Consider the following 21,362-nt stretch of genomic DNA (forward strand, 5'->3'; position numbering starts at 1 on the left):
AGGTTTAAACCTGCAATAAGTACTCATGCGGCACCCTCCCATTGTATGCTGAAAATTTGGACCCCTAGATCAGTTTTAGGGGTGAGGGAGTCAAAAGTAGAGGTAAAATGTGAGCTTTCGCACTTTAAATTAGTGTTGGGAATAATCGATTATTTTGATAATCGATGATTTCGATTACGATTATTTTCCCAATCGATTAATCGTCAAAAATGGACAAAAATAATCGATTAATAATCGATTAATCGATTATTTTCTATAAGTCGCTAAATTCGGTAAATTCATGGGAAAATGAAAAAATTCAACCTCTAGAAGTAACTGAAGTAAGTTTTCGGATTCGGAGTAATGGATAACACAAGAACAAGCAATCGGAGAGCAAAAAAAAAATGCAAATCAATTTTTTTTTTTATTAAAGTGAACGAGTCGAATATACGTAATAAGACCAAATATCGATTCTTGTTCAAAAAAACGAGCATAAGAGCATATTCAAAGTAAACAACACTAATCTATAAATAAACGTTCGCATTAAAATAAACGTTCGCATTAAAGTAAACTTATAAACTAGTCAAAATATTCAAAAAAAGATTTAACATATTAAATCACAATTTTTGTTTAAAAAAACGAGCATATTCAAAGTGAAGGATGCCAATCTATTCCTCCGATCGGACATAGTATAGCCGGTATTAGAAAATAAACGTTCGCATGGAACGCTAGACCCGGGAATCATCGAAAATAACATAAACACTTGGTATAATTCTGGATGTTTATGCTTCAAATTAGAGATGCACGTTTCTACTGACGACTTCTTATCCAATTTTTCCAGCAAAAAGAAACTATCTAGCAAGGTTGTTGCATCAACTGTTGGAGTACGCTGGATTTCATCGTTATCAGTATCTAGAAATGAATATAAATCATCTTCATCGTTGGCTGGTTTAGTTGATGTTGGCGCAACTTGAGCTGAGACAGACGCTTCTTTTTCTTTTATAACGTCACCGATGAACGACTTCGCAGCTTTTACAGCTTCATCAATATTGCTTGGCTTACAAAAACCACTTTTTTTGTACTTGGGGTCAAGCAGAGTCGCGATGCGTGTAATAGTTCTGGTCTCATACTCCGATAATTTCTCCGCCGTTTTCGAAATGAAAGTAGATAATAAATTCTTCGTTGCTTCGCTATGAGTCTGTATTTTGGCCAACTTCATGCGTAGTCCCTTAATGCAAGGAATAACCGACGATATCGTGATGTATTTATCACCTAAAAGTAAATTCAAGATATTATAGTGCCGATTTTTTTTTATCAAGTACGTATGGTTGAAAAAAGAAGGAAATACTCACCGGAGATACTTTCAGTAGCGGTTTTAAACGGCTTAATCATATCGCGAATATCTTTCAAAATAGCAATTTCAGTATCATTCAGAATTTTCTCTACGTTTTTCAGGTCGATTTGAATTAGTACTTTGTTGATACCTTCCATGTTATCAATAACGCTCGTGATCATATCGTATAAGGTATTCCAACGTGTTTCAACCTATATGATACCAACATATACACAAAAACTATATTAGATAATTATTTAGAGGAAATTCTAACAAAATACACAGTTAGGTGGTAAAAGAAATATGTTCGAGCCGAGGTATTTATGAAGCACTATTTCAACGAGAGCTGAGATTTTAAAATACTTACATACTGCTTCAATTTCGAGGGCATCAACTCGCCATCTTCCAAATTAAGCTCATTTACTGCTTTCAATATCCTGGTGCCTTTCGCGCTATGATGGAAGTAGGTGACTATATCTTTAGCTTTTTGTATTGCCGATTTTATTTCGTTATCAGTACACTGGGTGATACAATTTTTAACGATTGTATTTAAAGAGTGCGCGAGACATCCCAGGTGCCGAATTTTTAGTATATTGACCGCAGCTTTCATATTCGGCGCATGATCCGTCACAATTGCCGTAATTTTTGATTCGATATTCCAAGCTACAAACGTTTCTTTAAGTAATTTGGACAAACTTTCGGCAGTTTCATCTACCGGAATCGGCACGACTTCGAGCACTCTAGATTGGAGTGTTGGAAGCTCATGATCAGGATTCTTTTCCCAGAAGTGGACTGTGATTCCCAGGAAACTTTCGTTCGAACATGAAGTCCAACAATCTGTTGTAACCGCGATGGAGTCAGCCTTACTCAACATATCCATGAGTTTGTTCTTTGCAGCAATGTAAAACGATGGTAGAAGTGATTCAGTTAATGTTTTACGACTCATTAATGTATACCGTGCATTAAGCTTCAGTACAAAATTTCGAAATTCCGGCATCTCAACAATACGAAGTGGTTGGTAGGTTTTAGTGATAAATATTGCCAACAGCTTGTCAAGTTCGCGTCGTTTTTCGGAGTCTTTGGGATAAGGTATAGCTCTGTTTACGATTGCGCGAATTGTTGGCTGCACAACACTGCTCCAACCTTTTAAAAAAAAAAAAAGAGTATAACTATAAGATACATAATTAATTACATCGTTCTCGTTCGCATCCAATTAAATTTCTAACCAAGTAACCGTATATCACAGTGAACTTACTCAAACTTTTCTTATTAGTTGTTTTAGTCTGATAAAAATTTTCTGCGTCATCAACAACCGAATTGTTTGTTGCAATTGCAACCGGATTCTCTTCGTTTTCTCGTGTTGATGTTGAATCAGATTCAACCACTGGAACCACACCAAACTTAATCGAAACTGCATAATAACGAACTGGGTGCTGGCTCTTTGCGTGGCTGATAAAATTCGTCGTATTTCCACATTTTTTTATTTTTTTTCCGCAGTCCTTGCACTTTTTGTGTGTTAAATCATAGTCATCGAAAAATGCTTCAGCTATTGATTTCTTTGAAGACTTTGATAACGATTCAGTTGGTTGAGGACACAACTGAGATGAGGTATTTTGAAGTTCTGAAGAGCCTGTTTCTTTTAAATTTTCATTGCCAGACGATTCAAGTGATTCACCATTTCCTGCATTTTGAGGTCCAACAATTTGAACATCATCAACTACTTCTGCATCATTCTCCTCCTCGCCGGATAAACAGAAAATTCTACGAAATTTCGATCTGCACAAACATATTCAGTGGTGTGATTAAAGTTCAAATTTAATGATTAATGCATATTATTGTACTTCTACTTGCGATGTATTTACTATTTACATACCTCTTTAAAGAAGACAGAGTAGAGTTGGAGGAAGCAGATTTTTGAGATTTCTGAGAGCTTTTATCGTCATCGTACAATCTTGTTCGTTTTATTTTATTTTTGGCAGAAAACATACTCAATTACAAAGTCAAATGTCGAGTACGTTAAACACGAAATTAAATTACGAATTATAAAGTTAAAATAATAAATATTGACATTATTTAGCTAAAAAAAATTCGAAATTATTGAATTTATTCAACACCATGGAGAACGATGAACGAGAGCGCAGAGCGAGACACGAGGTACGAGGTACGTTTTATTTTTGGCGGACTGTAGGTAGGTGCTACCGCAATATTTAAAATGCACGGTATGAACGGGAATTCATTTCAATATTTTGTTTCATAAAAATGTCAAAGTACCTGAAAATTATAGTAAAATTTGCAGAAAAAAGTGAAAAAATGATTAATCGATTATTTTTGAAATAATCGATTAATCAGACGATTTTCTAAATAATCGAATAATCGATTATTTTCGATTATTTTTGCCGATTAATCGTCCGTTTCGATTAATCGATTATTAATCGCGCAACACTACTTTAAATGGGATGGGGATGACCTAGGAAGAGGAAATTTGGATATATTGATCATGATGGAGGTGCTGACCAATGGTATGAATTTGAACCCTTTTTGATCATTTGGGTCCATATTATGCCCCTCCAAAGAAGTGACCTCTCTGTAATTTTCTACTTTGACCCATCAAACTGCTGAGGTCAATTCTAGGTCCTAAGAGAACCCCATTAGAACTGGTTCCATGTCATAAAAATAAAAAATCGCTATTGTGCTGATACTTACAAACATCCACAAAAAAATCTTTGAAAAAGAATTTCTCCCCCCGCCCACCCACTTTGGAAACATTCAACTATTATGAAAATGGAGATAATCTGAAAAAAAATATTTTTAAAAAAACTGAAAAAAATATAAAAAGAGTGTAATCCCGCCATATATAGTCCAGGAAAATTATATGAAAAAAAAGGGTCATTGGGGAAAGTGAGGTAGAAAGCTGAATTTTGGTATACTGGTCCATTTTTTTGTGCTGAACACGAATCCGATGAGTCCCCAGTCGACCCTGGTGAGCGTTCTCCCCTATTGTGGATCTAAGCCCCCCAAAACCAGTTTTTTGCAATTTTCTCCCCCGCATTGCATTTTAGCGAAAAATATGTGGTTAGATAAAAGAATCTACGTCAAATTTCCGATCCAATGATATATCAACTTTCCTTCTACCCCCAAGAGGGGTGGAGCAGGAATCATTCAAATGTGAGGGGTTTTCTAAAAAACACAAAAGGGCTATCGGCGCATAAGAGGGGTGAAATGTGCCCCGAGAGCGTTCGGGTTGATATCAGCATTGAAAGTGGGTACCATCGAGAAACTACCCCGTGAAAAATTTCAGATCCACACCACCTCCCCTTTTTGCGGAACCCCCTTTTTTGAAATTTCAGTAACACTTTTCTCAGCCCCATTTCAACCGATTTCGAAAATTTTTCTGGAGGTTATGTATATTCTTGATAGGTATCCCCACAAAAATTTTCAACCCCCTCCCCTCATATTTACCCCTCAAAATGGCGTTTTTTCATTTTTTTATGCCTATTATCAATCAAGATTGCGAAGTACAATTTTGTAAACACGTTTTTTGGATGTATTTTTGGCCCCCAAACATCATATACTATATTAGAAATTTTTGCTTTGGTGCACCCTGGTGAAAACTTGGAATAATGTATCGTAGGGGGGTGGGGGTGAAATTGCAATTTTGAAAAAAATAACTATCAATGAGTAGGATATCGTTTTCATATGATTCGATACCGCTGAGCACGAATATGACCTCATATTTTCTGCTACACTCACCTACCCCTCTCCAGAGCCCTTCAGCCCCCCTCAATTTTCACGATTTTCGAAATAAAAGTTATTTTGATGATGTTGGTTTCATTGCTATGGGAAAATTACATAAGTTCATTGTTCATCATCATCATCGAGTCGTATAACCGCTCGTGGTGGTATCGCGTACAAATCAACGCGTACCCTTATGCCGAATTGGGTATTTGGGCTAACATCCTTTATGTTGGTGTTGCCTCTATCGCGTTGATGACGTATCTCATGGGAATTTTATTTTTGAGCTTCCACTAGTAGTTTCCCGTTGCTTACTAGTGACATCTACACAAGCACCTTGGAGCTAGCCGGGTAGTTTAGAGACCCTGAGCTCCTCAGTGTTGACCTCTATAGATGCTCGAACCAGTTTCAGCTTTTTGATTCTGCTAACAGATGGCGTGCATTATCTGTTAGCTCGGCTAATAACTGGTAGTCCCCCAGTACTTGGCGTGTAATGTTGATAATTATAATTGCACGAAAGATTTTTAATTACACGCACAAGCTTGCCTCTGTAGCTGGGTTTGAACCCGGTACCTCGTGAACGGAGGTCCTGTTATTGTACATAAAATTTCTCGTAGAATAAGCTACAGCACATGGTTCCCCCTCGAGGGGGGTGGACCCTTGATTTTTTTTCCACGCAGAAAACGTAACAAATCTGTATGCGTACTTGACTGTATAGGAAGCCTTGAATTTTTTTATTACAATTTGTTTTTAAAAAATGATAAAATTCTATCTATGTACTAAAGTGAGGAAAGGGCTTTTGTCCGCCTTTTTTTTTGTTCAGCGATCTTGAAAACATACTATTTGATATTTATATTACACGATTATCGGCGACTTTTCAAAATTTTATCCTATTTAGAGTTTGAGGAATCTTAAGCAGAAAAAAGTTCATATTCGGGTTCAGTGTCCTCGAAAACATACCATTCGATATATATCACACGACTTTTCACGTTTTTTCAAAATTTCGAACCTCGTTTTGGGGCACAGAGAGGCTTTGAGGGGTTGAGCCCAGAAAATGAGTTCATATTAGTATTCAGCGTCCTCGAAAACATACCATTCGATATATATCACACGTCCATACTGGTTTTTTAAAGGTATACGATTCAGTTGAATGCTACTTTAAAAATCAAGCACCCCCCCTCACCCCCTGGGAGGGTTGAATACCAATATCTTTGCAGAAATCGATAGTTCAACTCCTTGGCCAGTACTGGTCCAAATTTGGTACAGATCCAGTGACGAACCGCAGCTGTGCAGCGCATAACGTCCGTCCGCCGCCAGACAACGTACAATAATTCGCAAATCCACACTGCAGGTCGGGTTACTGTATACCTACCTACGTTTCACTGGGTGCAATATTCGATTACCTAATTTAAATTCGTCATTTCGCAATTTTGATATTTTTTTCTGTAGTGTACTCAGTTTTCATCTCCCGTGAGAATAAGAGGTCTTACTTTCCGGATTATTAAAAAAAAAAAAAAAAAAAACCGCAAGGTCGCCAGCATTTTTATTATTACTCATTGAGTGCCTAGGTATGTATTTCGCGAATTAGATTTTAAGTAATTTAAGAGTACATCACGATGGTGATAATTATATCAGCGATGACGAATACTATATAGCAGGTTGACCAGTATATCACAGATTGACTGGTTGACAATGTGTCATTGTAGGGGAGAGTAAACGTTATCGCCACTGCCCGCATCGTAAAAATTATTAGATTGTGAATTCAATTTTTGGAAATTTTCAGTCATTTCAACGCCCTTCTTTGTTCTTACTCGTGTTCATGCATTTCTTGGGAAATTTTATTCCACTTCGATAAAATGAAATCAAAGTGAATTGATGATGCTGATGCATATATGCACCTACCTGCGCAATTTCCACGTAATTTTGTCGAGGATCCGATTTCAGGAAATTTTAACGCTGTTTTACGAAACCCCGCAAAATTTTGCAGTTACAGAATTTTTGTCATTTTCGATATTTTCAAATCACATGATTTGATAAATTACCCGTAGGTAGGTACATATAATAAGACAGTATTACTGCTAAGTTTTGTCATTTTTTGGTAATTTTCAATAATTTAAATGTTTTTTGAAAGTAGGTACTGTTATGGTGATGGTGTTTCCAACATGCTTTCATGATATTTCACGAATGTTCTGCTCAAATTTCAACAGATTTTGAAAATTTTCAATAAATTTATCCAACTTATGTCGTCTTTACATCAGTTTATTGAAATTTTAATTTTAATTTTTTTTTATTTTGAAGCTTTCACCATGTTTTTCAAAATTGTATTGGAACCAGGTAAATCAATTGTCCATTGGACCAAAAAAAAAAAAAAATGCAATTGACCAATTACCATTTCTCGAAAAATTTGCAAGAAATCATGGATCCATTAACGATTTTTGCCCAATTTATGTCGAACGAGATCGTCAATCTTATTCCACAGCATATAACCGAAACAAATATAAAGAGCGAGGCTCTGGCCCGACTATGCAAGCCTACGAGGTCAGAGTCATACAAGGGAAGAACTGCGAGCGTTCATGGGACTTCTTTTTGAAGGAGTCCTGAAAAATTCGATTGTAGAAGTATCGGAGTGTTATGGATTCACAACGTTGGACCAGCAATTTTTTCGGCGATGCTGAGTGCCAATCGATTTAGTTTAATACTATGAAAAATGAGATTTCACGATGAATCAACTCGTTCTGCACGTGTAGAAGTAGATGACTTTGTTGTATTCCGAGAAGCATGTGATATGTTTATTGGACGATGCAAGAAAACTTTCAACTTTCGTCATATTGGTATGATAGATAAAACCAGAGCTCTGGTTTTATCCATACATCGTAATCATTGCACCTCTGCAGAAGTGCAATGATTACGACGTATCCGATTTACAATTATCCATAATCGATTAATCGGACCTTTGTATACCTAACTTTAAAAAAAAATTAAAGGCAATAGGTGGATAAGTATGGCGAATTTGCCCGCGAGAGCTTCAGGGTTGATATTTGCATGGAAGGTGGGTACCCTTGAGCACTTTTCGTCACGAATATTTCAGACCCCCAGACCCTTCGTTTTTGAGACCCCCCCCTTTCTGAAATTATAATAGCAATTTTTTTCTCAGCCCCATGTGAACCGATTTTTTTAATTTTTTGGTATGTTGTGAACATCTGTAAGAGGTATCCCCTCGAAAAATTTTATCCTCCTCCCCCTATATATTTTCCCCTTAAAATGGCGTTTTTTTAGCTTTGTTTCCCTGTTTTAGCGATGACCGTGATTCGGCACAAAAATGCGAATAGCATTTTTAAGTGTTTTTTACCCATATAAAACATATATTTTTTTCAACAAAAAAAAACTTTACAGGGGGGTAAAAATGGATTCTGGTGTAAATTATGTTTTTGGTACTCGTAAACGAGTTGTCGTTTCCATATGAATCGAATCCCGCGAGCACGAATGTGACGTCCAATTTTATGCTACCCTCATCCACACCCCTCCGGTGCCTGTGCTCCCACCTCAATTTTTACTGTATTAAAAGTTGAGCTATTTTCATAATATTGGTGTCGTTTTCGTATGAATCAAACACCCCGAAAACGATACTTTGTCCAATTTAGCTCTACCCTCATCCACACCCCTTCGGTGCCTCTGCACCACCTCAATTTTTACTGTATCAAAGTTTGAGCTATTTTCATTGTATTGGTGTCGTTTTCATATAAATCAAACACCCCTATAACACGAATATGAAGTCCAATAATTTAGGTCTACCCGGATCTATCTGTTTCCGGGCTACAACCAGCTCCTCAATTTTTACTATTTAAAACGCGTAAAACTATGTTCATATGGTGACGTTTTGGTACGAATGGAAACCTCGAAACTTGAATGCTAAAGTTTGAACCTTGCGATGGTCATTTTTTTACTTCATTGTAGTAATTTTTGTATGTCGTCGAGTTTTCAACCTTCGCGAAACATACTTTTAATAGTAATTGATTTGATTTGAAGTAATTATTGGTCGAAGATTGATCGGATGAGTTAGCTAAAAATCTTATTGTTTAGGTGGGGGCAGAGGCACCGGAGGGGTGTGGTTGAGGGTAGGGTAAAATTGGATGTCTTATTCGTGTTCGGAGGGTTCGATTCATATGGAAACGACACCAGCATTATGAAAATATCAAAACTTTTAAAATAGTATCAATTGAAGTGGGGGCAGAGGCATTGGAGGGGGTTGATGAGGGTAGAGCTGAATTGGACGTCATATCGTGTTCGGGGTGTTTGATTCATATGAAAACGACACCAATATTATGAAAATAGCTCAACTTTTAATACAGTAAAAATTGAGATGGGGGCAGAGGCACCGGAGGGGTGTGGTGGAGGGTAGCATAAAATTGGACGTCACATTCGTGTTCGGGGGGTTCAATTCATATGGAAACGACACCTCGTTTACGAGTACCTACCAAAAACAATCATTTACACCAGACCATTTTTACTCCCTCTGTAAGTCTTTTCAATTTTTCAGCACGACCCACCAAAAATTTTTTTTGGAAAAAAATATAGGTATAGAAATGCTGTTCGCATTTTTGTGCCGAATCATGGTCATCGCTAAAACAGGCAAACAAAGCTAAAAAAACGCCATTTTGAGGGGGAAATATATTGGGAGGGGGATAAAATTTTTGAGGGGATACCTCTTACAGATTCACAACATACCAAAAAATTAAAAAAATCGGTTCACACGGGGCTGAGAAAAAAATTGCTATTGTAATTTCAGAAAAGGGGCGGTTTCTCAAAAACGGGGGGGGGGGTCTGTTTGTCTGAAACTTTCGTGACGGAAGGTGCTCAAGGGTACCCAGTACCCACCTTCCATGCAAATATCAACCCTGAAACTCTCGAGGGCAAATTCGCCATACTTATCCATAGTAGAAGAGCTATACCCACTGCGATTGCCCTGAAATAACTGAAAGCTGGGACCGGTCTCAAAAGTTAGTATACATACCCCTATTTTAAAAGCACTTGGTCTGCCAATCCGCAGCTGCTGCTTTAAAGCTCAGCGAAAGCTCAAAAGTTCACAATTTTTCTGAACTTTTGCCCGAGAAAACTGATGGCTCAAATTGGTGCCAAATTATAGCATTTTTCGCGCTAAATCCGAATATGTAGGTCTGCCGGCCCTAAAGTGCTGCCAAAGCCCCGCCAGACTGGTTCAAAGGGGGGTCAAATTTCGAAAATTTCATCTTTTTGGGCTAAATTCGCATAAAAAGCTATAAAATCGTTTCAAAAATGATTTTCAAGCAGTATAACTAAATGCTCTGAGGGTAAGATGATTTTTAGGTGCCAAAAATTTTCAAAATTTTCATTTTTTGGGGGGTGGGGCATAAGGGGGGTATCGAAAAAATTCATCAAATATGGCCTTGTGATACATCAAAATGTATGTTTTTTGTGCCGTAGAATTCGATTATGGCAATATTTTTCACATCACTCGGTCCCCCGACCCGCAGCCGCTTCTTTAAAGTTCAGTGAAAGTTCAAAAGTTCACAATTTTTCTGAACTTTTGCACGAGAAAACTGATGGCTCAAATTGGTGCCAAATTATAGCATTTTTCACGCTGAATACGAATATATAGGTCTGCCGACCCCAAAGTGCTGCCAAAGCCCCGCCAGACTGGTTTAAAGGGGGGTCAAATTTAGCTTCATCTTTTTGGGCTAAATTCGCATAAAAAGCCATGAAATCGGTTTAAAAATGATTTTCAAGCAGTTTAACTAAATGCTTTAAGAGTAAGATGATTTTTAAGAGCCGTAATTTTTCAAAATTTTCATTGGGGGGGGGGTGGAGCATACGGGGGGTGTCGAAAAATTCACCAAATATGGCCTTGTGATACATCAAAATATATGTTTTTTGGGTCGTAGAATTCGATTATGGCAATATTTTTCCCATTGGAAGTTTATGGGGGAGGGGAGGGGGTCTAGTACCTATACATCGTGAAATATGCGTGCAAATTACTGTTATACAAAAAACATATCATTTGTATTAAAATTAATTAAAGGACATGGACATCATTTGAAAATTAAAGTTAAATAAAGAAAATCATATAAAAAAATAAAAATAAAATAACGCTTAATAGTCAAAATCAGAATCGTCACTGCTGGTGTCGTGTTCATCGGATTCTTCTTCTTCATCTTCAACTTCATGTATGGTGACTTATTTCAGAGGAGGCAAACTTCGCTGGCATGGTGGTAAGCTGCTGCTGCTGCTATAGTTCAGTTTTTTTTTTTTAAATTTCTCCTTATGAAGCTAAATTTGACCCCCCTTTAAACCAGTCTGGCGGGGCTTTGGCAGCACTTTGGGGTCGGCAGACCTATATATTCGTATTCAGTGTGAAAAATGCTATAATTTGGCACCAATTTGAGCCATCAGTTTTCTCGAGCAAAAGTTCAGAAAAATTGTGAACTTTTGAACTTTCACTGAACTTTAAAGAAGCGGCTGCGGGTCGGGGGACCGAGTGATGTGAAAAATATTGCCATAATCGAATTCTACGGCACAAAAAACATACATTTTGATGTATCACAAGGCCATATTTGATGAATTTTTTCGATACCCCCCTTATGCCCCACCCCCCAAAAAATGAAAATTTTGAAAATTTTTGGCACCTAAAAATCATCTTACCCTCAGAGCATTTAGTTATACTGCTTGAAAATCATTTTTGAAACGATTTTATAGCTTTTTATGCGAATTTAGCCCAAAAAGATGAAATTTTCGAAATTTGACCCCCCTTTGAACCAGTCTGGCGGGGCTTTGGCAGCACTTTAGGGCCGGCAGACCTACATATTCGGATTTAGCGCGAAAAATGCTATAATTTGGCACCAATTTGAGCCACCAGTTTTCTCGGGCAAAAGTTCAGAAAAATTGTGAACTTTTGAGCTTTCGCTGAGCTTTAAAGCAGCAGCTGCGGATTGGCAGACCAAGTGCTTTTAAAATAGGGGTATGTATACTAACTTTTGAGACCGGTCCCAGCTTTCAGTTATTTCAGGGCAATCGCAGTGGGTATAGCTCTTGGACTACCACCTATAGCCTTTGTTTCGTGTACAAGTATCTATGTAAGAATACCTACTTCTTCAAATCCGATTTCCTCCCATTTCCATGCTTCTTTTACACGTAAAGTGAATTCGAACATTTACATGGCCTTTTGAGATTTTCAGAAATAAACTGCAGATGTTTGCAGTTTTCATTTCTCGAAAAAAAAAAAACAAAACGATTGAAATGCTCACATGGACCTGAATGGGCAGAAACAATGTTTTTCTATTTCGCCACCAAATTGATCGAAAAAGTCACAAAGGCATTAATTATTAAGTCCAAACTCATCGGCAATGAATTTCATTTTGATCCATTTTAGGCAATTTCTCCAAAACTGGAGAATCTCAGAAAGCTTTGGTAGCTCCAGTACTACCCAAAGACACCACAAATCGATTACGTACTTAATAGGTTACAAATGGGGTAATGATACTGAGCTCTTCTCAGGGTTGTTGCGGATCACGAAAATTTGACCCGATTCACGGATCACGAAAATTTGACCCGATTCACGGATCACGAATCAAAGATCTCCCGGGAAATTGTGATCCGGATCACGAATCACGAATAACTCCAGAAAAAAATGATCCGGATCAAGTTTTACGGATCATTTTTCGGATCATTTCAAGGAAATTGTATTATAGGTACTTATAAGGTACTAAATTGTTTTTTTAAAATTAAAGATTGAACAAAAATGTGAAAAACAAAGTAGTCTCCATTTTATTTTCAAAAAATTGCAATAACACATTATACAGGGGTGGAAAAAGTCAGCCTCATTTTGCAAATTTCAGAAATTGAAAGATGAAATTTTCACATTTCAAAAAGTTATAGTTTTTTGTCAATAGATCAAAAACTAAGCATCCTAGAAAAAAACTAATGACATTATGTCGATTGGAAATTTAATTCTCAACAATTTTGGTCATACGTAATTTTTTCATAGGACGCTTCCTTTCGCCTCCAGATCGATTTTTATGAAACACAGTTTGCAAATTTTTCAAAAAATAATTTCAAAAAGTTTTAGTTTTTTGTTAAAAAATCAAAAACTAAGCATCCTAGCGAAAACCCAATTATTCGTTATCATTAAATTGAGTTCAACTCCATTAATTTTTAATAAAATCGAATTTTCAAAGGAAAAACATGCAGCAATGCAGCATTACTGGTGAAAAAAATGATCCGTGAAAAAATGATCTGCGGAAAATTTTGAATCGGATCATAGATCACGAATCGTTGTGGTATAATGATCCGGATCACGGATCACGATTCCTACTGCAGAAAATGATCCGGATCACGGATACGGATCACTCAAATGTGATCCGGATCATGATCCGGATCACAACGACCCTGGCTCTTCTACTTAAATTTACCTGGTGATGTATTTTTAAATGCTCTTTCTATTTTTCTCTGTCCAGATGTAAAATTTCTCTGTCAGTAAAGATACCTACTTCTTCCTTGAGAGTGAAATTTTTCTCCGATTTTTTTTTCCAGTTCAGATCTCTGAAATTTAAGCATAACTTTGTAATTGTAGGTAGTTACCTATCAATTTTTGAAATTGTTTTTTTTTTTTCAATTTTCGACTGATTCACAATTCGTAATTGTCATGAAAAAGCGCGGAATCTTGTTCAAAATCTTCAAAATTGCTAAAATTTCAGCATTAAAATTTCTATTATATGGGAAATGATTTTTTTTCAAAATTATAAATGCAAAAGGCAAAGCAATAAACATACTATGTTAAACCGGTCTAATTTTTGAAAAATTGCCAGATTTGCAAAATTTTCGGCAAAAGAAAACTGAACATTTTTACCTACAATAAATACGAACGTGTGTTTGATTTTTTTCCCCACAAATTGCGTCATATTCTCATGTCATCAAATAAAAAACGTGTTCCTCTATGAATATTTTTTTTATAATGATTTTCAATGTGATTTTCATTCGGAGATCTCATTTTACGTAATATAGGTATGTAGTAGTCTACAGCTCGCGCGACAACACTTTTCGCTCTGAATCTACAATGAATCGTTAACCACTAATTATGCAGGAATTCAAATTTCGAATCACATTCTCAAGTATAGGTACTCATCTTTACACTATTATATAATTGATTTTACTTATAGCTCCATATTCCATGATTAGGTGAAAAAACCCAAGACACCAAAAATAAACAGAGATGATCGAACTGATTCATAAGAGGGAGTGCATGTAGCATGTACATAGATGGTAAAAATACCGACTGAAAACTTTTTTCACAATAAAACGTCAAATTGGCTATCTGAGACGCTTCTGAAAAACTTTTGAATAAATATACAGATTATTACAGGTGATTCATAAAAAAAAAAAATCAAAAATGTCTCGTATGACGTTGGAATTTTAAACAAACCTGTTTACTTATGGTACATATGTATTTCTCCACGTGCCTATATTATAATACCTACTTTGAAAAAAACGAACATCTTTAGAGAAATTATTTGAAAAAGAAAACAAAATAAATACGTATCTGGTCCTGCCTAAGCGAGGCGAGGGTGAAAATTTTGTGAGAAATTCTTAACATTTTCCAGTCGGTAACTTATTTTTAAAATTTAGTCGGAATTTCATTTACAGTTTTGAATTAAGTATTACACAGCTTTGTTGGAAAAAATCGGCAGAACTCAACAATTACTCCTCCAAAACTTAGCCGACTAGGGTGAAATTTCGCCGAAATAATGCCGACTGAGAAACGACTGTAGAAGGTGTGCCTCCCCCCCCTTTTGAAACGACTCAGCTCGTTTGAAACTCAGCAGTCAGCACCTGAAAGGAACAAATTTAAGCTATGATAAATAAAAATACAAAGTAACATCAAGGCATAACAAATTTATAATTTCGCACTTGAATTTTGGAACAAATTTTATTCAATATTATTTATTCAATTTTGTAAGCCATGTCCACCACCTTTAACTAAATGTTAGTATGAGTAAGGGTTGTACAAAAAAGTTTAAACTAAATTTTTAATTTTGGTTAGTCGAGCAGCTATCGCAAGAGTTGCACTTAAAACTATGTAAAAAATAAAAATATGTAAGGTACAAGTACGAGTACCTAGCTACCTACAATAACGAATCTAATACAGGTAGTAATTTGGCACCGAAATTTGGGAACAAATTTTTGAACTAGGTAGATATGTATAAGAATAAAAATACTATTCGGCACCATGGGATTGAAAAATTGTGGACTAGAATTGAGTTATACGCGTACAATATCACGTGGTAATTTTTAAGCCAAAAAGTAGGTATTCATTAGGTAACAGGTAGGTAACTGCATAGTACTAATTAAACTATCAGAGCTGGATATTATAATGACAATACGTAATACCATAAAAATTGTTTCTTGAAAATATCGTTAAATTTTGAAATTAAATTTTACTAGTGTTTTAATCTTTACTAAGTTGAATGTATTTGATATCATTTTAGAAATTTTCTTAATTGTAAGTAAACTTAAAAAATAAGTAACCACAACCATAAACTTATTATTGTAAAATTTTTAATCATAACTTTGAACGGATTTTTTTTCGGCTAACAAGCCCGAAAAAAGTGATTTAAAACGCAATTTTGATGCATTCTAATCTTTGGAGCAATGAATTAATAAATACTGAGTAATCACGCAATTGATGCATAAGACAGCGGACTTCTTTATCAATACAACGACCATATGTCTTCATGTTTTTCAGTGGTGATCCCTTGAAAACTGGACAGTGATTATCAATATTGGGCGGATTCACTTGTGACATGTACATTGTACCAGTTTGATGCTGAAAACCAACAAAAAATGCATAAAAACTCACCAAGGAATTCTAAAAATGTAGGTTGGAGACTATAACGTATAATGTTCCATTTGCAAAATCGAATTTGCTTCATTTTAAACGCGGTATGTCAAAGATTGGTTTCCAAAAACTAAATTAAATTCATTCATGATTCGAATCAAATTTTTACGCGAATTTACAACGTGCCTTTTATCACGTAAGTAGTGCGATTGATATTGGGATGAACTTCAAAGCTCTACTCTAAACGTAAGTACATATAAGCAAAGACAGCTGTGAATAGAAGACTGTAGTTACCAGTTGTAAAGTGGGAACTATAAAACAAACCAATCGCAACAAAAATAAATAAACTTGCACAGTAGATAATTATTCTAAAAAGCAGAAGGATAGAAAAACGCATAATTCCAAATTTTGTTGAAATTTCATTAGGTATTTTTTAATGTTCTTAATGTTCTTTGAAGTTGATTTCAATTCTTTCTCGGTTTTTTAGTTAGGGTTAATATTGTATGTACTATGTTGTGAACTTTTTTTTTGTCTGAATTTTATGAAATTTTACAAAAACCTCATCTTTTGTCAATTTTTACAAATTTTAAATTTTTTATTTCGTTGATGCATTATATTCTTTGGAGCAATGAATTAATAAACACTGCGTAATCACGAAATTGATGAGTAAGAAAGCGTACTTCTTCACTAATATAACGACCGTATGTCTTCATGTCTTTCAGTGGTGATACCTTGAAAACTGGAGAGTGATTATCAATATTGGGCGGATTCACTGGTTTCATGGACATTGCGCCAGTTTGATGCTGAAAACCAACAAAAAATGCATAAAAATTCACCAAGGAATTCCAAAAATGTAGGGTGGAGATTATAACGTACAAATATAATGTTCCACTTGCAAAATCGAATTTGCTTAATTTTAAACGTGGTATGTCAAAGATTGGTTTCCAAAAATGAATTAAATTCATTCATGATTCGAATCAAATTTTAACGCAAATTTACAACGTGTCCTTTGTCACGTCAGTAAGGGTAAGGTGCTCTAATGTCGACCACATTTTTTCTTTTGGCTGCCAATCAAACACGTTTTGAGATAGAAATTCTGGAAATGGCGTAAAATACACCTTGATCCTTCCCCCCACCACATACCAAAAGCTCATCGACATAAATAAATTGTGAAAGTTTCTACGAAAGTTTTTCTTCAACAACTCAAAATTGAATTTTCAAATTTTTGGGTACTAATTCCGACCACCCCAAAATTAAAAATTAAATGTGTAAAAAAAAGTACAAAATCGATTTATTTGCGAGTAATTAAAATAATTTTCATAACTTTATCATTCATTCAAGCAATAGCTATAGACATACTGATTTTTTCGAGAGCATTCCGAGTGTTTTTTTCCAAAATGATCCTACTTTGAGAGACCACAGTTTCACAACAGGGGCAGGTGAAAACTGAAAATTTTTTTTGGGCCATTTCAACTCCAAATCTTCAACATAATATTTCAATTTTTAGCAAAATCAAAGACTGCGTAAATTTTTCAGATCCACCCCAATAGGTAGGCATAGGTAATGTGATTTGTTTGTAATTTGAGAGAAAAATAGGATGGTCGACATTAGAGCACATTGAAAAAAAAATTTTTTTGAGAAATTTTTCAACTCAACTTGGTCTAATTTTGAAAATTTTTATTTCATTGAATTTCTCGTCTCTTTTACTTCTCAAAACATATTTCACATAATTAAAATCACATAAATTACCGAAGTCATAAATCACAATGTGAGAGTCACCAAAAAGTTTTTGACCCTTCAAAACCAACTTTCTGCTCTATCTCATTAAATTTTGACTTTGGGATTACGATTTTGGTGTCATTCGTTTTGTCTGTGAAAAAGGAATAGAGAACGTTTTTTTCCGGAAAAATTCCGGCATAATTTGATTGAAATCGACAGGTGGTCGGAACTAGAGTAGTGGTCGGCATTAGGGCACCTTACCCTTAGTGCGATTGATATTTGGGTGAACTTCAAAGCTCTACTCTAAACGTAAGTACATATAAGCAAAGACAGCTGTGAATAGAAGACTGTAGTTACCATAATTGTGACGTGGGAACTATAAAACAAACCAATCGCAACAAAAATAAATAAACTTGCACAGTAGATAATTATTCTAAAAAGCAGAAGGATAGAAAAACGCATACCTAATTCCAAATTTTGTTGAAATTTCATTAGGTATTTTTTAATGTTCTTTGAAGTTGATTTCAATACTTCCTCGGTTTTTTAGTTAGGGTAATCTTGTACTATGTTGTGAACTTTTTTTACCAGAATTTTATGAAATTTTACAAAAACTTCATCTTTTGTCAATTTTTACAACGTGTTTTTATGTCATTTCAACATGTTTTTAACATTTTATTCGTCCAATTTCTGTTAAATTTTCCACTTATGAAGATTAGTCGATTTATTTATACAGAATGAAATGCTCTTTTCTATTCTAATGAGCAATAAAATTTGCATGTAAGAAGATACAAACGTTCTGTCTTGTCCCAGCACATTTCATTAAGTAAGTAGGTAAATGAAATGAATTTATTCTATTATCTGCAAATTCAATAAGCAAGACTTACAGTGTGTAATACAGTTAAAAATATGCACATAGACAAAACAAGCAGGCTACTACTTCTAATGTTCACTTTTTGACTATCAAAGGAAGACTAACTTTTGGCAAATGTTTACCATAATAGGTACAATTAAACGAGACCTGCTTCAGATGTAGGCAAGATGATCAAAAATAGCTAAGTGGTATCAAAATTTTGTGGGACTGATCGCTGCTCCATTGGCTCACTAAAATTTTGTTGAGAAACTGTGGTGTGTTACAAGATAAAAAAGGTATATTTTTTGGGAAACAAGGTTGACAGTTTCATTTGGGAATTTAGAATTGAAAATAGGTGAGGGAATAGGTATCAAAGGAGAGTAATATCAGACAGGTAAGTAGGATAATTTAGATAGGAAATAGACATAAACCCTGACGCACCACATAAGCTTCTCAGATCATTTCAAAAAGCATTATCGAAAATAAGAAAACTAAAAATGAGATAGAAGATCTCATCTTAAATAATTTTAGGTTCAAAAAAATCAAAATATCAAGCTCAAAAGAAAAACAGGTAAAAACTAATAAACCAATCATTATGGTACATATTTCGCAATTTTAAATGTAGAATGGGATCTCATTTATCGAGATAATATCATTAATTTGGAATAAAAAGAACTCGATTCATCGTGGAATCATATCATTGAAAAAAGCAAAATTAAAGCTAGTAGAAATCCTATTTGACTATATCATGTAATACAAAATATAGGTACATTAAAACCACCTAATTATGGTACAGGGTGCCCAGAAATATTGAGTACCGCCAAAGAAAGTTTTTCATTAAAAATATAGGTATTATTATCATTCACTGTGACTAACCAAATATTTTAGTAGAAAACTTTTTTAGGGGTGCTCGATATTTCTGGGCACCCTGTATATCTAAAGGGACATTTTATTGCTCAACTACTTAGGTCATGGCAGAGCCATGCCTACACCAGCACCTCTGGTGCAGTTGTTTAGGCTTCCATTATTAGCCTGATGAGCACTTTTAAAAATTGTAGAAAATCACAAACTCCGAATTCAAAATTAAATATCTCTATTCAAATCATATTGTTTATTACTTCCAAACACACATTAAAATTCGAAATAGAGAAAAACGAACACATACAAAATTACAACTATCTCCATACACAATCAAAATAGAAGTTATCGAGGGGTAGAATCATTCAACTCGATAAGCTCACACTTTTCCCCACCGCCACTTTCTTCATCTATCAAGAGTTTATCTTACGCAACGAAATACAGTGAAAGCTCGTTATAACGCTTTCGGATATAATGCTGATTTCGTTATAACGCTGATTTCTTCGGGTCCCATGCAATCCCCATTTAAACCAATGAAAAATTGATCGCAATATAATGCTCTTGAGCATGTAAAAATCGCGTTTTAACGCTCTAAAATTACGACACTTATTGTTCAATTTCGTTGATTTAAGGCGTTCAACAACTAGTTTTTACGTGATTTTTTTTTGCCAATAATTGTTGAAAAAAAGTCCTGCTTTTTCCTAAAATCCTCAAGGACTTGTATTTGAAAAAAATTCATTTCATATTTTTTCCAAACAGTTTTAAAATTCTCACTTTTTTTCAAAAATTGTCCAAATGTTTAGCTTGGTTGCTCAAATTTACCAGAAAGCTACTCCTTTTGCTAAAATTTTCAAAGTCTAGTTTTTTGCTAGAAAAATTGTCAAAAACTTTAATGGCTAAGAAGTGTTTTTTTGCAGCAAATTACATACAAAAAGTCTCAAGTTTTTTCAAACATATAATAAGTACATTGTATCAAAAGGTACAGCTTCTTTATTGAAATTGTCATTTTGGCTTTTTGGAAAAAATTATCAAAATTCAATACATTTTCTTTTACTTACAAAAAGTACCATAAAATCAATCAAAAATCTCAAACTTCTTCACACCTAAATAACATGACTATACATAGGGTAAGGTTGCCTAAATCGTACTGCTCCCTAAATTGTACCACCTGCTACTTTTCATAGAAGTAGCACTCCTATAATTTTTTTGGGGTATTAACTGAAATGTGTCAGTGTTGCCACCTACTATACAAAAAAAATCAGCCAGATTGACTAATGTTTGCATAACTTATCTCAATTTGAAGAAAATGTGTGGTTGGGATCTATTTTTTTTTTTTTTTGATGTACCTATGCAAGGTGTTGGAGCCCTGATAGGATTAATCAAGTGGCATTTTTTCAATGGATCACTTATTGAAACACATATGTAGTTATTTATAATTATTTCATCACGCACAGATGTCAGTTACAAGTATATTTTATGACAGTGCTGCCTAGTGATGTTAAAATGCGCGCATATTCATTTGCCTGCGCGCAAGGTGAGCATTTGCGCGCAAATTCCACAAACGGATGTTATTTGCTTCTATTTGTGATTTTCAACAAGAAAAGTTGTCCAAAAAACGGAAAAGCATGAAAAAGAAGGGCAAAAGCAGGACAATTTCTCATATTTTATTTAAAAGGAAAGGAGAGGGGTTCAATAATATTGCAATCGATTTTTTTCACTGCTTTAGAAAATATTTTGATTTCTTTTTGAATTCAAGATTAAAATATTCAAAATAAGGGAAGAATAAAATGGAAGTTGAAAAATTTTTGATTCAAAATATGAAAAAACAAGCAATTTTTCCAAAAATACTCGTACCTACCTCAATATTTTCAGAAAGGGGAGCCCTGAAATTTTTTGTTATATCCTCATATGCCTAACCTGCCTGTGTGTACTATTATGTATTACTCCCTATGGTAACACTGCGTTGTCCTACTCGGAGCTGCACCCTAGACGCAGCTACGAGCGTGTGGAACGGCGTAGTTCTGTTT

General features: G+C 35.0%; 1 protein-coding gene across 1 annotated transcript; it reads right to left on the reverse strand.

The window, feature by feature from the left end:
* Window positions 1-153: 153 nt before the first annotated feature.
* On the reverse strand, window positions 154-3,474 carry LOC135837793 (E3 SUMO-protein ligase ZBED1-like). Its single transcript, XM_065353181.1, has 5 exons — window positions 3,186-3,474; window positions 2,568-3,088; window positions 1,680-2,455; window positions 1,332-1,524; window positions 154-1,251 (listed from the first exon to the last, which is right to left on the reverse strand). Exons 1-5 carry the CDS (start codon window positions 3,296-3,298, stop codon window positions 584-586), a joined length of 2,271 nt encoding a protein of 756 aa, XP_065209253.1. The 5' UTR covers window positions 3,299-3,474; the 3' UTR covers window positions 154-583.
* Between the last annotated feature and the right edge of the window lie 17,888 nt (window positions 3,475-21,362).

The sequence above is a fragment of the Planococcus citri genome, chromosome 2, assembly GCF_950023065.1.
Source record: "Planococcus citri chromosome 2, ihPlaCitr1.1, whole genome shotgun sequence".
NCBI classification, from domain to species: Eukaryota; Metazoa; Arthropoda; class Insecta; order Hemiptera; family Pseudococcidae; genus Planococcus; species Planococcus citri.